This window comes from Amblyomma americanum, chromosome 1, assembly GCF_052857255.1.
Source record: "Amblyomma americanum isolate KBUSLIRL-KWMA chromosome 1, ASM5285725v1, whole genome shotgun sequence".
Classification (NCBI taxonomy): Eukaryota; Metazoa; Arthropoda; class Arachnida; order Ixodida; family Ixodidae; genus Amblyomma; species Amblyomma americanum.
This window is the reverse complement of record NC_135497.1, coordinates 439567827-439583696: the sequence shown is the minus strand read 5'-3', so window position 1 is coordinate 439583696 and position 15870 is coordinate 439567827. Positions and strand designations below refer to the sequence as shown.

Below are 15870 nucleotides of genomic sequence, written 5' to 3'. Positions count from 1 at the left end.
CGCTTGATTGAAACAAACTTGTTTGATTTGAAAGCAAGCGTACTCAAATCGGTTCACAGTAGCCTCCTTCAAGCCACAACACGAATTTCAACAGTGCCCTATTATCCATAAAGACAAAATCGCAAGAGAAATGAGTGCTTCGCAAAGCAGTCTTCACTTAACTGCAGTGATTACAGATTGCTGCAAAAAACAAATCCTCGTGCGGCATGCTTTGGCTACCACTACTGGACAAGTATTCTTTCAAATGATTTGTGTTGTAATCTAAAGATTGATACAGGCATCAATCTTTCACATCCAAGCTTCATGTGTGAGCACCTGAGATATGCACAAGTAAATGTATGCTATGCTAACCTTGTCACTATGCTCGAATCTGTCCAGAATCATGCTGTCACGTTCTTTTGTTCTGACTACTCTTATCACACTAGCGTTTCTACACTAAAATCTCTGCTCAATCTCTCCACGCTAGCGTGCCGTCGCAAAATCTCCCGTCTTTCCTAAATAGATTTTACCACACCTTTAACCACGATGCCCCCCGTATCACACGCGCTCATCGGATGTCCCGTAACTCTCACCCTAACGCCGCCTACCCCGAGCAATCTTCCACTGTAACATATCAGCAGTCTTTCTTCCTTAGAACAGCCAACGACTGGAATGGCCTTCCATCCGAAGTGGCCACCATCATCAATCCAGTTCATTTTAAATCCGCCGTCGAAGATCATCTATGTCCAAAATAATACAATTTTGTCAGCCCACCCCTCATGTAATCTCCGTGGACCTTTGAGGAATAATAAACAAATGAATAAATAATTAAAAATATTGTTTTATGTTGTCATTTGTTGAAGCCATACCCAAGCGGAGGCGGACGCCTCAGTCAAAAGCTTTGGGTTGATTCTGACCACCCAAGATTCTTTGTCCCTTTTGAAATGCGGCCGCCGCGAAGGGGCGCCACACCCACAACATTGCGAGCAGCAGCAGATCACAGAATCAACTGTGCCACCATGGGGGGATCACGTGTCTAAGGTGTAGCAGACAATACGTGAAGCATTTTAAAAAATAATAATAACAGCGCTTTTCCCGCACCATTTACATAGAACGGGCTTGAAGTCAAATGTAATCAATGAATGTATCCTAGAACAGGCAAATAATGGTTTACACGCCCAGAGGTGAAAAAATAAAATATTGGTTGCAACAGTGGCAGCAGCGCTCTTGCTATCAAAGTGCATGTGACCGTTGTTCTCACGTGTGCCTCTCTGCATATTACAAGGTTAGTGCAACTGCCCTCAAATTAATGACTTATTTTTGAGCAACAAATTTTTTAAGAAATCTTCAGAGAGCGCCTCGCTCCAGAGTCCTGGAAAGCGATCGTTATGGCAATTCTGCACAGATCTTGCATGTGCACATGCTTCGTGCACTGATTGATAGACCTTCCCCTTTTCACTGTGCAAACCACGGGTAGCCTTGGTCACGTGATTTTAAGCGATGCTGCCCGTCAGCAACCGAGAAACGAGAAGGAGGGCTGCGGCTGATTGCTAGAGTGGATCACTAGTTTCTACTCTCACACTGGTTAGCAGATAAAATGAATTTGCTTAAGGGCAATGAAGAAATTTTATATTGGGACATGTTCTATCCGTGTGAAATCTGAAGCTTAGTATTGACTTTGGCGCCCTTGTTGGGAGGTGTGTGAATACTCTCTTTTGTCATTATAGGCGGGTGTTTTTGAGTCTACTGCCAAAAATATGTTCTACCTAAATATAAAGGAAGTACCGGTTTCATCATTATCAACCATTACTTTTGTTTTCTTGCTTTGGAGATGAACCAGGACACATTATGGGACGCAAAACACTTTTCTTGGACAATCTATCTCGCCGTCCATCTCGAGCTGAGGCAAGAGCGGTTTATTGGGCCATCCTAGAAGAGAGCGGTTGAATTTGTACCATGATGCAAAGAAAAATAATGGTGACAATGCAGTTTTTTCCACGCAAAATCTCTCGCTTGAAATTTCAAATTCGCCCTTCCTTAAGTTAGTCCTTCCTTAAATCAGACCCTGACACATCAGTGGTGTCAGCCGGAGTCTGAGCGCTCCTGAACGCTACTGTTGCATGCACAGACTGTCATCACAACTCACGGTGGCCTGAACGGAGGTGATGGAGGCCTTCCAGGGGGAGGAGGTGGTCTGTAAAGGAAAAAATATGGCGCTAGTCAATGGCGACAGAACCAACTACAATGTCATACTAAGAACAAAAGCACACAGCGAATGTGGAGCTTTGTGCCATTTACAGCACCTGCGATTCTTCAGTAAGTGCAAACATTTGATTATTTAAGGTCCTTAGTCATAAATGAGTTCAGTTCTGCTTTATGTACTGCTACAGTGTAAGAGTCAATGACTATACTGGCAGATGTTATTTCAACTTTTGTTTTTTGCAGGCGAAACATTTATAAATTTATCGTACGTAGTGTTGGCAGGAATGTTGTACGGAACATGAAACAGCAGTCGATCGCCGCTTCGTTTGACATCGTGCCTTAAGCACTGAGATTGGAAATGATAGGATCTCTTTCTTGCAGCCCTGCTTGTGCATGCTGTCAGTGTCCTGTGCTGGCGTGAAGCGCAGCTTCACGATGAGCCCCACAGTATTCAGCCGGGAGGCGAGCTGTCTCATGTGGTTTTAACAGGGGGGATACACCCACGCAAGACAAATGGCCTGGACAAGAAGAGGAATGATATGACACTCGTTAGATTATGCACACATATTTGGACGATGCTTGACCTACTCTTAAGACTACAATGCGACTGCAATAGAGATCTCTTCCACACAAGTACTCCTTCTATTTCATACCTCCTCATGGGAGTCTTCATGCCACTCCTGGCGCAGTGGCGCAGCGATGAAGCAATGCGCCACTGCCCAGCAGAGGGATGTTTCACCCAGGTGTGACACACAGATTTCTCTTCGCGAGCTGCCGTAAGGTTCATTTTTTACGCAGATAGGTTTTCGGGAAGCAGTCTCAATGTGCTTATGTGCAGCAACACGGTGGGCAGGTTTACACCTATCCACCGCAGCAATGGGCCACCGGCTGTTTCGTGACATGAACGGATGGACGCCGGCTTTTCCCGTAAACGGGACTTCTAAAGCCATCGCTTTAAAAGGTGCCAAAATTGTTTGGAAAATAAAATAGAGGAGCACGACATAAGGCGAGACGAGGGGAGAAAATTAAGCACGGCGTGTTAGTGTTATTTCGCGCTCTTCGCTTTTTTCTTGCAAGTAAGGAAATAACTAGCCCAACAGTGTACCTTTCAAAAGCCAGCAGCCTTTGCAACCAACCAGGGTGCAGTGAAATATTCATGTTTTCTTCCTTTTCTCTTTTGCTATCAGAGGTGAGAAGTAACTGAGCAACCATTACAGACTGGAGATAATCTGGCGAAATAAATAACGAACAACATGCCTCGCCATTACGAGTTGATTCCATGACTTCCGCATGTAGCCTTATTTCGCTGTACGTATGCCGAGAGTAGCGTAACATTTAGGGCACTGACCACTGCCACGTGCAACCATTGCGGCGAGCGTTCTATCTCATCTTTTAAACCGCCAATATTTTTTACTTGCTGTCTCAAAATTGCATACTACGTGTGCCTCTATTCTTTGGAGCGACACTGGTCACTGCACCAAAGGTTAAACTTTTCAAAATACTGACGCTGGCAGAACAGGCGACAGCCACTGGTACATAGCGCAGTTGGTAGAGCAACTAAAATGAATGCTCAGTTACGTGTTTCAACACAACACCAACAGCGACAAACATTTAGGTTCCAAAGACTGTGTCGTTTTTAGTACTATTGGAAGTAGTCATTTATTGTTGACCTGTCCTATATTATTTTGTTTTTTTTTGGAGCTCAAATTTTGAAATACCTCTTCTACATGCGTGAAAATTCCTTAATGCTTTCTTCCTAACCAACCAGGCTAGAGCTGAACTCCCACGAAATGTTCTAGCTGTGTTGGAGGGCCGTGGCCACAAGGCTGAACTTTTTTACTTAGACGTATTCAAAAAGCGACATTGCTGGACGTCAAATGCGCTGGTGTCACAGCTTTCACGCCACAGTTCATCTTGTTACACACGACCGTAACAATATTTATGAGGGAAAAATAAGAACAAATGGCTCTTACGGTGGTCTTCCAACTGGTGGCGGGGGAGGCCGGTACACTGGCGGAGGGCGCGTCGGAGGGCCACTGCATTGAAAAAGAGAACAGTTAAGCCCCACTCCACAACTGTTCAATGGACGGCAAATTTTATTACTACAGGAAAAATTGGAGTAAGGAACAGAACAGCGCACGACTGCTTTACAGTCTGAGCGACTGGTAAGCACAGGCAACGCAACTCACACCTGATATCGAGACGAAATGACAAGCAACACTTTCTGATGAAGACGACTCTACTGTGAACACACAATGTGCTTCACTCCTGTGTTATGATAACTGCTAAAACAATTTTATGGTGTCGTACTAAAGAGGACTGCAATACAAAGCTCTTCACGGATGAGCGACAGTACGTACAAGCAAAACAACTTTAAAAGTAAAGGTTAACCACTCTTGGCTTCTCAAATGTTTTTTTTCAATGTTGGTACACTTTTAAACAGTGGTTCTCCGAGTATTTATGGGAAATAGCAGGAAGGTAAAAAAATGAAGGAGATGCCCTTTAAGTTAGTCTTTACATACAATGCGCTAATTTAGTGCACTGACGCGCAGAGAGCTAAGCTTGACCATAGATATCATAAAGACGAGGAGGCCACTATTAAATCCGGCAGCCTTAATGTGGACTAGTTTCCAGACTACTACATCCGTCTCAATTACCAGGCCTCATTAAGTTATCCACTCATCTAAATATCTAGCCCCAGCAGGTATTTTCATATTGCAGTTAAGCTGGGAAGATTATTAGAAGACGCGTGTGACAAAGAGTTCTAGCGCTCATTTTATGGAATATACTTGTCATTTTCTCAAAGTCAACCTTTTTCAAATAACAGGTGTTAAGACTTTGCCCGGCAATACCCGCAAGAATTCAGCAGCATAATATGTGGTAAGCACTCTAGTATAGAAAACGCTGGAGATTAAACTGTAAAACTTCAGAATATAAGAACGGAAACCGAAAACAAGGGTTTTCGCAACAGCGGGTAGCAACATAACAAAAATATGTATAAACATAGCAATAAAACTTACCGTGGTCTCGACCGCGAAAAAAAAAACTGGTCGACAAAAAGGCTTTAAAATGCTAAGGATTCCGGCTGTGGGGGCTTTAAAAAATTGTAAATATGGAGGCCAGGGCGCGGCACTCTGCACACAATAGAAGGCTCGAAGATATGTGTACATCTCCGTGCCGGAGTTTCTGTGTTGTGAATGGGGACCCTTTGCGTATAGATGCTTCAAATGTGCAGCTGTTTACGTGCTTTCAGTGCCACCTGGCAGCTCCTAAAAAAATGAGACTGCACGCTCCGGTATCCAGTAAACTGGACTTTTACAGGAGTGTTCAGGACTAGTTTTTCCCTAGCATAAAATGAACAGGCCTATTCTAATAAGAAAAAAGCAGCACAAGTAATATTACCACGCGTGTGATTTGCGTGTTTGCCTGGTGGAAAGCAACAAAATATTCTGTTCTATGTGTGGACGTGAATGCGGCCGATGGGGGCTTGTACGGAGGTCTAACGTGAGTGAGAAAGGAAGGAAGCCGAAGTTCTTCGGTTTAACGGCAGGCTTAGCGAACTTGCCTAAACACGATGTTTTTAGAATGTATTATGCACATACATTTTCTTTCCCTCTTTCTTTCCATATGTAAGACGTCCTTTTTTGTTCAGATCCTATGGTAATGGATCACTGTCTTATACGTAAATGTTACGACGTATTTAATCATTTTCATGTTTTGCACTTAAACATATGTGTTACAAAATTATATGTTTGCCGTGATATTTCAGTTTTCTGTTGCATTTTAAACAACCCCTAGATATGCTTTCCCCCGTATTTCCTCTTTTCATTTTTGTACGTGCACTGCACTCAACTGCAGAGGGACAGGGGCCTCTTCAGGCACTGTAGCCTTTAGCCTCTCTCCCTGCGTCAGGCCCCGTATGCCGTTTCAAATCTAGTAAATAAATAAACTTATGCCAAATGCGTGTGAAATACATGCAAATCCTCTTTGTGCTTGGGGAAGAGTCCAGGACGAAGCCTTATTTCAATAGATGATAGCCCTGAACAAGACGATCAAATAAAATACCTGCAATTAGGACCCCTGAAAGAGGCATGTTAAACGGTGACTGAGTTTTTCATTGCGGCTCTAGAGCCACAAGTGGGCGAGGATATGCTGGAGGCGGACAACACATTGCCGCGCGCCTGAGCCGCGCCACCTTCATGCTGAGCCGGGAGGACGACGAAGCGGACTCAGTCGCGTGAGGAGCGCTCAGTCTGGGCTATTTCCGAGATTAAAACTCGGCCGCTGTGAGGTCGTTTCTACACCTGCCGCTGGCCTCCTCCTGGCTAGTGACAATATAAAGCAAGCGCGCACGCTGTTGGGCTGGTGAACGGAGAAAATATCGAAAAAATCTAGTTCTCCTCAAGCAAGAACTGTTTGAGCATGCATAAATATGGCAAGGCATTCGTACGGTGGTCGCGCCACAGGTGGAGGGAGCTGATAGGGAGGACCAGGAGGGCTGCAAAGGAAGTGAAACCGTAATACAAGCTCATAGGGGCGTCCCTTGACGAGTTTTGCATGCGTGTAAGAGTTAAGATGGTCCTTACGGTGGTCTGGCAACAGGAGGAAGAGGCTGGTAAGGAGGACCAGGAGGCCTAAAAGGGTATGAGAGAGCATGTTGTGCTGATGGCAACAAAGGGTTCATGCCCGAATTTAAATTTCATCCTGCAGAATACGTAGAACCCTTACGGAGGTCTCGCCACCGGAGGGGGTCCTGGCCGTTGTGTTGGAGGAGGGGGTCTGGAAGATTAAATGTCATTCAATCACGCATTGCTTTTGTGTCTAGAAAGTGTTATGCTGAAAGTAAATGTGAGAACAATTCCCCTTACGGTGGTCGGGCCACCGGCGGAGGAGGCTGGTAGGCAGGAGGGGGTCGAGATGGTGGGCGTGCGGGTCTGGGAAGATAATTAGAGTGTGATATTGCAGGCCCAAAAACAGTTCAATCAGCAGGAAAGCACAGTGTACGGAAGTAGACGGATTCCATCGGACTCAGTAAATGTAGTCTATTACCACCTGGTGCCCCTATGTGGCGCATGGAGGGCGGTCGTTGAAGGGACGCGCTTGATGTTACAGCTGTTTTGGCGATTGCTAAAAAAGCCGCCACAAAGAAAAATGCCTACCTCGCACGTCCACAAAAACAAATTTCAACAGAAAATTGACAGACGGCTTCTACTGCTTCCACTGGTCAACAACTCAGTCGAAAGATTTCTTTGCATAAAGATCGGATTTTTGAAAATTGACTTGGATGAAGGGGAGCCGTGAATATCTTTTTTTCGTAACAACACATGCTCTCTACGAGTTTAAGAAGCTTCATTTAGGCTTACATACTCGGGCGTCGTCGTTTCAAGTAGTGATGGAAACTTTCCTCGCTGGCATCAAATGGCAACGTGCTTCAGCTTCTACGGTTTACGTGGCCCCGTTTCTATAAATATTTGACGAACATTTTGAGCGGCTGCGGATTCTATTAGGTTACCTACTGTGGCCAATCTAACGCTCAAACGTGAAATGTATCAAAAAGGCCACCAAATGGTCAATATTCTGCTTCATCTTGTAAGAGCCGACAGAGCTCGACCTGACCCTGAGCAAAATTGTTGCCATAGCCTATTCCTTAATTTCTACCCTATATAAACCACTCAAACCCATCACGCGCTTTCTAAGTCTTCGAACCCATTACCGTCGCATCATCGAACTCGTATAACGACAGGAGCCCGGAGCTATAAGCAACTGCGTCGGCGCTGTCATAGACTTCCTGTTCTTGTGTATTTTAAGGACGAGGCTTACAACAACGTCAGCAAAAAACCCCACATCGGCCATTGCACTGTAATCGTAATCATGCCACAAGAAGATAGGGTGGGAAGTGTGGCACCGTATGCCAGTCACATATTCTCAAGCGGCCAGATAAGCTTTTCCACACTGTAAACACAATGCCTCGTGGTTGCGTAGAAGCGACAAATTTTACTTAACTTGACGGGCGCCCTTTCGAGGTGGTGAACGATCAAGATTCCTTTGCGTTTACTGGCCAATCACTGAGGCTCGTCGGAACGAATGGAATGGTAGGAGCCGAATGTTACAGGAATTCGGCTATGGAAATGCGTTTGAACCTAGTCGCCTACATGAAGACGCTTACACGCTCTCGCGTACATTCCTAGAAACAGCCAATGACGACATGGAGCACGATAACGGTTTCATTGGAGTGATTTCCGGGACGGTCAGTGCCAAACTCCCGCATCCCACTGATACTAATAGTGCAAATGGTTGTGAAACCTAACGAGCGGTACCAGTGAAGTCCTTCCGGATGATTCCTTGCATAAGTCAAATCAACAAACCCTTGCTGATGAAGGGAAAGTTCCGTACAGTCGCGAGTAAAGGGGATCAGTACAAGTGATCGCATTGGTTGAATATCTCCGCTCGCGGTGTTGTGGTTAACGAAAACGCCAGCAACAAGAATTCATTGCAAGAATACATATATTCTTACGGTGGCCTGGGTACAGGAGTCGGAGGTTGGTAAAGGTGACCGGGTGGCCTAAAAATATAGAGGAGAGTGCACTATGCTCATGGAAGAAATGATGGGTCCAACTCTGGTCTACATCCCGAAGAAATTAAAGGACCTTTACGGTGGGTCTGCCACCGGAGGTGGTCCGGGTGGAGGCCTTGGTGCAGGAGGAAATGACCTAGGAAAGTTTTTTTAATTAAGCTCTACGTCTTAGAACTCAATTCTTTGACGGAAGGAAATGTGTAAACAATTCCCCTTACGGCGGCCTTGGCACAGAAGGGGGAGGCTGGTAGGCAGGAGGAGGCCGTGATGGGGGCCGCGTTGGCCTGTGAAGGGTTTGGAGTCCGGTGTTAAGAGCTCAAGGATCGTCCATCAAACAGCAATCTCATGGCGGTGAGACGCTACTTCCCGATGAAACTCTACAGAGTGTGTTATGTTATCACAAGAAACGACTCGGATCTAAACAATCATCAATGATATCAACTTCAGCTGAAAAAACGTCATCCTGCTGTGGAAATATTACAGGGACATCCACTCAAATATTTCGTTGGAATCACTGCTGTTGTCTGGAAAAATCCAGGATTGCTCCACTCATATATAGAGAATACTAAATTATTGGGAATATGAAGTTTATCCTTCAGCAACTGGAGCTCATGGAATTTGTACGGAATATTCGTACGGTGGTCTCGCCAAAGGGGGTGGAGGCTGGAACGGGGGACCAGGAGGGCTGAAAAGGGAACGAATGCGTGGTTCAGCTCATCTAGGCTCTGGTTGATGAATTTATGTGCTCAGAGTTAGGGTGACCCTTACGGTGGTCTCGGAACAGGCGGTGGTCCCGAGGGATACCTGGGAGCAGGAGGGGTTGCTTTGAAAGGGAACCGTTTTTTCAAGATGCTTTGTATTTCCTTCAGGAAGATTGTCATTGAGGAAGGTCAAAAGTTGACATGTTTTCTTACTCCTGTTTGGTAACTGGAGGAGGAGACTGGTAAGGGGGGCCAGGAGGCTTAAAAAGACAGTAGAGAGGGAATTCTTCTTCGACAGAAGACTATATTATTCACAACTCGAATGTATACCACAGTATAAAAGGGCCCTTACGGAGGTCTCGCCACCGGAGGGGGTCCCGGTAGAGGCCTTTGTGGAGGTGGTGGCCTACAAGGTTTTATAGACTGATTACCTACTGCAATGACGTTTGGACTAAAGGTTATTTTAAATTGAAAGAAGCGTGCGAACAATTGTTCTTACGGCGGCCTCGACACAGGAGGTGGAGGTTAGTAGGAAGGATGTGGTCGAGAGGGAGGACGGGTGGGTCTGTGCAGAAGGTTAAAGTAAAAAGTTGGGGCATGAATACAATTCAGCGAGCAGACAAAGGCTGCACAGCTGAGAGGGTGTTATTAGACCGAACTCAACAAAGTAGGGTATTCGAAGTCATGCATGAGGACTTAAAAACAAGTATTAATGTATAAGTGACTGAATAAAACCATTTTAAATGTCATTTATATTCGCTCACCGTTTCCATGAAACTACCGAACAATCTCACCCATTCCTTGGCGAAGTGCCCCTTTGCTCCAGTCATAATTATTGGGCGCTAGAAGTTCTAAAAACGCAAGTTATTCTCAAGCCAATTCATTTTAGAAAAGAAAAAGAGCACTCGTACGGTGGTCTCGCCACAGGTGGCGGGGGTTGGAATGGGGGACCAGGTGGTCTGAAAAGAAGGTAAATTTTAAGGTCAGTTCTTCGGGGTATTAGCAGAGCTGTAGCGCATCACAGGTCAATTCTTACGGTGGCCTTGCAACAGGGAGTGGTCCCGGGGGAGGCCTTGGGGCAGGAGGTGGTGGTCTACACCAAGGCAAAGTGCTCAAAACATGCTTGGTATAGTCCTCAAGAACATTGTCCTTGAGGTAGTAAAGAGGGATGCGTATTTTCTTACGGTGGCCTGGGTATAGGCGTAGGAGGCTGGTAAGGGGGTCCAGGAGGCCTAAAAAGGACGAGAAAGGACATTGTCTTCACGTGAGAAAATTGTTGATCTCTAGATCTATAGTATATACCGCGTAATTTAAAAGACCCTTACGGTGGTCTCGCCACCGGAGGGGGTCCTGGTGGAGGCCTTTGGGGGGGAGGAGGTGGCCTGGAAGATTGCGCCTCAGTTATACTCTGTACCGAAGTTGTTCCTAAACCAATTGAAGAAGGAAGCAAAACGTGCAAAAAAATCTCCTTACGGTGGCCTGGACACAGGAGGTGGAGGCTGGTAGGCAGGAGGTGGTCGAGACGGAGGGCGGGGAGGACTGTAAAGGTAATTGCAGTTCAGAACCATTCTATGGAACACCGCAAAGCACGAGGTTCTATGTCACGACTACAGATTTCGAACATTAAAGTGTGCTGAAATTATTTACGAAAACGGGCAGTTTTCAATAGTATTTGTCCTGCTTTTTGCCCTCTAACACAAATACCATGCACAATAGAGAAAATCTTTGTGGAAACACCTCTATTGCTCTAGAAATGTGTTTCCGCAGCCCAGCGCACCGAGCGACTCTGGTTGCCGGCTGCGGTTCGCGAATATGCCGCCCGCGGCGTGAGATATGCAGTCTGCTCAAACAATTCCAGGGTCAGGAGTTGCACAAGCTTGTCTGCGCTGCAGTCGTGATAATGCTGACAACACTATCCGCAGTTTTGAAGTATTTCTGATTCACTGAAACGCTTGCAGTTTTCCGTTATTCTCCTGAACAACTCCTACTAACGACTGTGACATGCATCGCATCGAAAGGCGTGCGAAACCTTCTTGCGTGTAGGAAAGTCTTTAGCGCGTGTGTGTGCTTTTGATAGCTTTTGTGTGAGACAAGATGGTAAAATAAGCCTTCTGGAAGGATTACCAGTTTCAGTTGCGTATGTGAACGTACCTTTCTCCAAAGGAATTGTGAAGACTTGGGCTGCGTTTTCAAGTGGTATAAACGGTACAGAGGTACGCTGCTAGAATAAATACTTCGCCAGGTACTACTCACGTTCTAAATAATATTCAATGCAGCTTTAGGAAGGTACTCTGAGTGTTAAACCGCTAAATAATATGTAGTCGAATTTTTCTGCCATGAAGTTTTGATTTCGGTTTCAACACCTCAATTACGCCTGGACATGTGAGACATGAAAAAACTGAATATAATCGCTACTTCTGCATCTGTTGCCGTTCCGTCGCTTGAGGCAAGCTGGCTTGAGCTTTGTAGTGAATTAAAACGACAAAACAGCAAATTATATCGCAGTTTTTTCGTGCCCAACAAGAACTAAAGCACACGTTGACGTCACAGTCATCGTTCCGCTGATGAAACCGAAACAGCAGGAGAAATAAATTAGATTATAAATTATTTAGCGGCCGTAGGAGAATACTGCGCGGAAATCCATGTATAATAGTACCTTACGCATCATTACAAAGACGAAATCACGCACCTAAAAGTTGGGTCTCTATACTCCTTCAACAACAAGTTGACTCGGTGTTCAGGGTTTCTACCGAGTTGGTTTAACAAATCGGCCAACTTCATATTGAATCCCAATACAGACGGGCAAATGAGACTCAACTGAGCTCACTTGGTACGTTCTGTCAAGAGAAAATTGAACTTCAACATTACCAGAACGCTACAAAATTATTTCTTTTCGTAAAAAGTAGAAAACCAAGTTTTCCACTATATATTCTTTCTTCCTGCATACATACACTACAGACATACACTTATAAGCTTGTCCAAGAAAGCCAAGACGTATGCACAACTTTCGCGGAAACATATTATAACAGGAACCACCAAATTTTACGCCAGTTGCGCTTTGCCAGCACTCTCGACGCAGGAAATATGTTTGTGGAGACAAAATTCAACGCAGCAAAAACATCCATCCAAACTTCCATGCTCATGCTTATTGAGAGGGTATAAAGAGTGTACCACCAGTCTTAGTGGTTAACTGTTTATAAGCACTGATTTCAAGGAGCATTTCGGCACTATTATTGCGGTTAGCACGAAGAAAAAGGCTTAACTGCGTAGTACGGTTAGTTGAAGTCAGGCATTACTGAAGGAACAGGAGAAAAAGCATATTTCTGTTTATGAAATTGACGTTTCTTGTAGTGTTCTGTTTCTCTGAATATTTTTTTTTCGAATTGTGGCAATGGTATAATGCTTCAAGTCAGTGTTTCAAAATACTGCTGAAATGCTCAAACTCACACACTGATGATCACCTTTTTACTGATCGTGCCATGAAAATTAAAAGGAACAGAAACTATTGCCAGCTGAAATGAATATATATTCAGTTCACTGGCAGTCAGATGGCTTCCTGTTTACTGAATTAAAATCAGAATCAGTTGACTTGTAGGTAATTGCTTTCCCGTTGACAAGTATCACTAGAGAATGTTAATGCACCATAACGAACGAGCTCAATAAAATTTGAGTTTCTATCAAATGGTTATATGCTGTATACGAAATCAGTAAGCGCGGTTCTGAAACTCGGGCAATTTTGTAAGGGGCATTCCACAGCAGTGTTTCCATGCCATGCTCGACAACATAGTAAACAACCTTTGTCTCAATCCCCGCAAACATATGTCGCGTGGCAGCCCTATTTGGTGTCTAAAGACAGCGCAATTCCAGCTCACTTTGACACAACTCACGGTGTTCAGTGCGAATTCAAGCAACAATAAGTTGCTACATTCATTAATATGGAGGATCGAACAGAGAAAACATTTGTGAATAAGCATCGGTTCTGTTGGTTCTTGTCTATTTAGTCACTCGTAAACTATGGTGAGGTACAGTTGTCATAAAATTCTAAGGATGTTGTTTTATATTAATGCGCAGTCATTTCGGCGTTTAGAAAAGTTCACCTGCTAACACTCATTATCATCAGCAGATCGGTTTAAAAGAATGAGATGTGTTCACTGTACGACCGAAAAAACTGCAAATTTTGAGCGAAAAAATTGCAGCCCCTTGTGTGGAAGCGAGGGGCTGCAGTGCAGATGTCACTTAGCAGGTTTGCGCTCGTTGCTCTTCTCCTCCACCCTGCGACTCCCGCGCAACAAGGGAGAGACAGTAGGTTGAGTTAATGGCGCGCACCACTAGGAGCGAAATCAATAAAAAAATCTATACTTTATTAGATTATAAGCCACCGAATTCCTGCAAGTGATGACTTTTCGAATACGAAATTCTCTTTACTTTAGCTCACAACCATTCCGTCTGAAAGAGTGAAAACGCCCCCTGCAGTCGAAGGTATTTTAGCATAGGTTCTTAAGTATCAAGCGGCAGTCACTACTAGAAATTGGCGAAATGTAGCATAGTTCCGTTCATCATTAGAGAACACTGAATATTGATTATGTAGAATTTATCCTCCGGCAACTCTAGTTCGCAAAATTACTAAGCTGATGTATTCGTACGGTGGTCTCGCCACAGGTGGCGGGGGCGGGAACGAAGGACCAGGAGGCCTGAAAAACCAACGAATGCGTGGCTTAGTACAGAAAGGCGTGAGTGGAAGAATTCGTGTGTATCAGACATAGGGAGACCCTTACGGTGTCCTCAAAACTGGCGGCGGTCCGGGGGGAGGCCTCGGGAAAGATGGAGGTGGCCTAGAAGAAAATGTTTTTTCGAATTTATTTGTATGGGCCTCAAGAAAATTCTCAGTGAAGGAAGCACACAGAGGGATAGATTATCTTACGGTGGTCGGGGTGCAGGAGAAGGAGGCTGGTAGGGAGGACCAGGTGGCCTAAAATGACGAGAGAGAGAGAGAGAGTACTGACGTCATGACATCAAAGGATGTTCAGATCTAGATTATATAGCGGAGAATTTCAGGCGTCCTTACGGTGGCCTGCCAACTGGAGGGGGTCCCGTTGGAGGCCTTTGTGGAGGGGGTGGAGGCCTACAAGGTTGCAATTATGTACTACAGTGACATATTGACGAAGTAAGCATTATTAAGGAAATAAACGTTTGAACAATTTCCCTTACGGTGGCCTGGACACAGGAGGTGGAGGCAGGTAGGCAGGAGGGGGTCGAGATTGAGGACGGGTGGGTCTGTGAAGACGGTTATACTTAGATGTAAGTGTATCACAACAGTTTAGCCAGCAGTCTAACATTTGTGCAGCAAAAAGGTAATTATTGGCCTGAGCGCAGCCAGCTATGACATCTTAAACCTTGACTGATCAATTCAAGTAAAGCATTAAGTTAATCTAGGTCACAGACCAAAACTGTTTCCTGAAGGCAGATGCATCCATGTCCAAATTCCATGAGCATCTGCTAGGGACCATAGTCATTGCTTCGCGAAGAGTACAGTGGTTACACCTATCATCAATAAACGAAAAAAATATGCAATTGAAAGTTTGTGCCAAGGGGCATTTGAAAGATAATAGAAAAATGGCATTCGTACGCTGATCTCGCCAAAGGCGGGGGAGGTTAGAAGGGGGGACCAGGAGGGCTTAAAAGAAGGTAGTTTTGTGGCTCAGGTAGTCAGCGAGTTGGCAGAAGGAATGCTTATAAATTTGGGTGACCCTTACGGTGGTCTCGCAACAGGCGGTGGCCCTGGAGGAGGCCTTGGGGCAGGAGGGGGCGGTCTAAAACAAACGTTTTCCAGAATCTCTTAGTATAGGCCTCAGAAACATTGTGAGCGAGGAGAGACTCAGGGTAACAGATAATCTTACGGTGGTCTGGCAACAGGAGTAGGAGTCTGGTAAGAGGGACCAGGAGGCCTAAATGACCGAAAAGAGGATATTTTGTTCATGGCGTGGATGGGTTAAGTTTCAAACCTCGCCAATGTGCTTGCAGATTTTAAAGGACCCTTACGCTGGTCTCGCCACCGGAGGAGGTCCAGGTGGAGGCCTTTGCGGGGTAGGAGGTGGCCTAGGAGATAACACTATTCTGAGGCATTGTTTTGACGTTGTGACAGAAGCAACTGAATGTCGGATAACATGCGAACAATTGCTCTTACGGTGGCCTGACCGCAGGAGGCGGCGGTTGGTAGGCGGGAGGGGGTCGAGTTGGAGGTCCAGTAGTTCTGTGACGACGGTGGTAGTAGGTGTTAGCACGTGAAGAAAGTTAAGCTCAAAAAAAGGAGTGCAACTGAGGGAGCATTGTATGACGCTTCAGCAAATTATAGTATACTGACTCACGACTTACATCTTCAGAAAATAGCTCTGAGGAGAAATAATTATAATTTGG

At 45.2% G+C, this 15870-nt stretch overlaps 1 protein-coding gene across 1 annotated transcript in view; it reads right to left on the bottom strand.

Moving 5' to 3' along the window:
• LOC144115910 (uncharacterized) overlaps nucleotides 1–15870 on the bottom strand; it is a 175268-nt gene that overhangs the window by 53193 nt on the left and 106205 nt on the right. Inside the window, exons 94-116 of the mRNA XM_077650542.1 lie at nucleotides 15641–15706; nucleotides 15496–15552; nucleotides 15354–15401; nucleotides 15210–15266; nucleotides 14665–14730; nucleotides 14522–14578; nucleotides 14378–14425; nucleotides 14232–14288; nucleotides 14100–14147; nucleotides 10930–10995; nucleotides 10782–10838; nucleotides 10641–10688; nucleotides 10493–10549; nucleotides 10368–10415; nucleotides 8974–9039; nucleotides 8835–8891; nucleotides 8696–8743; nucleotides 7050–7115; nucleotides 6910–6960; nucleotides 6768–6815; nucleotides 6632–6679; nucleotides 4155–4217; nucleotides 2126–2173 (exon numbers count right to left, since the gene is read on the bottom strand). Coding sequence (XP_077506668.1) covers nucleotides 2126–2173; nucleotides 4155–4217; nucleotides 6632–6679; nucleotides 6768–6815; nucleotides 6910–6960; nucleotides 7050–7115; nucleotides 8696–8743; nucleotides 8835–8891; nucleotides 8974–9039; nucleotides 10368–10415; nucleotides 10493–10549; nucleotides 10641–10688; nucleotides 10782–10838; nucleotides 10930–10995; nucleotides 14100–14147; nucleotides 14232–14288; nucleotides 14378–14425; nucleotides 14522–14578; nucleotides 14665–14730; nucleotides 15210–15266; nucleotides 15354–15401; nucleotides 15496–15552; nucleotides 15641–15706 — 1275 coding nt within the window. The remainder of the gene's footprint in view (nucleotides 1–2125; nucleotides 2174–4154; nucleotides 4218–6631; nucleotides 6680–6767; nucleotides 6816–6909; nucleotides 6961–7049; nucleotides 7116–8695; nucleotides 8744–8834; nucleotides 8892–8973; nucleotides 9040–10367; nucleotides 10416–10492; nucleotides 10550–10640; nucleotides 10689–10781; nucleotides 10839–10929; nucleotides 10996–14099; nucleotides 14148–14231; nucleotides 14289–14377; nucleotides 14426–14521; nucleotides 14579–14664; nucleotides 14731–15209; nucleotides 15267–15353; nucleotides 15402–15495; nucleotides 15553–15640; nucleotides 15707–15870) is intronic.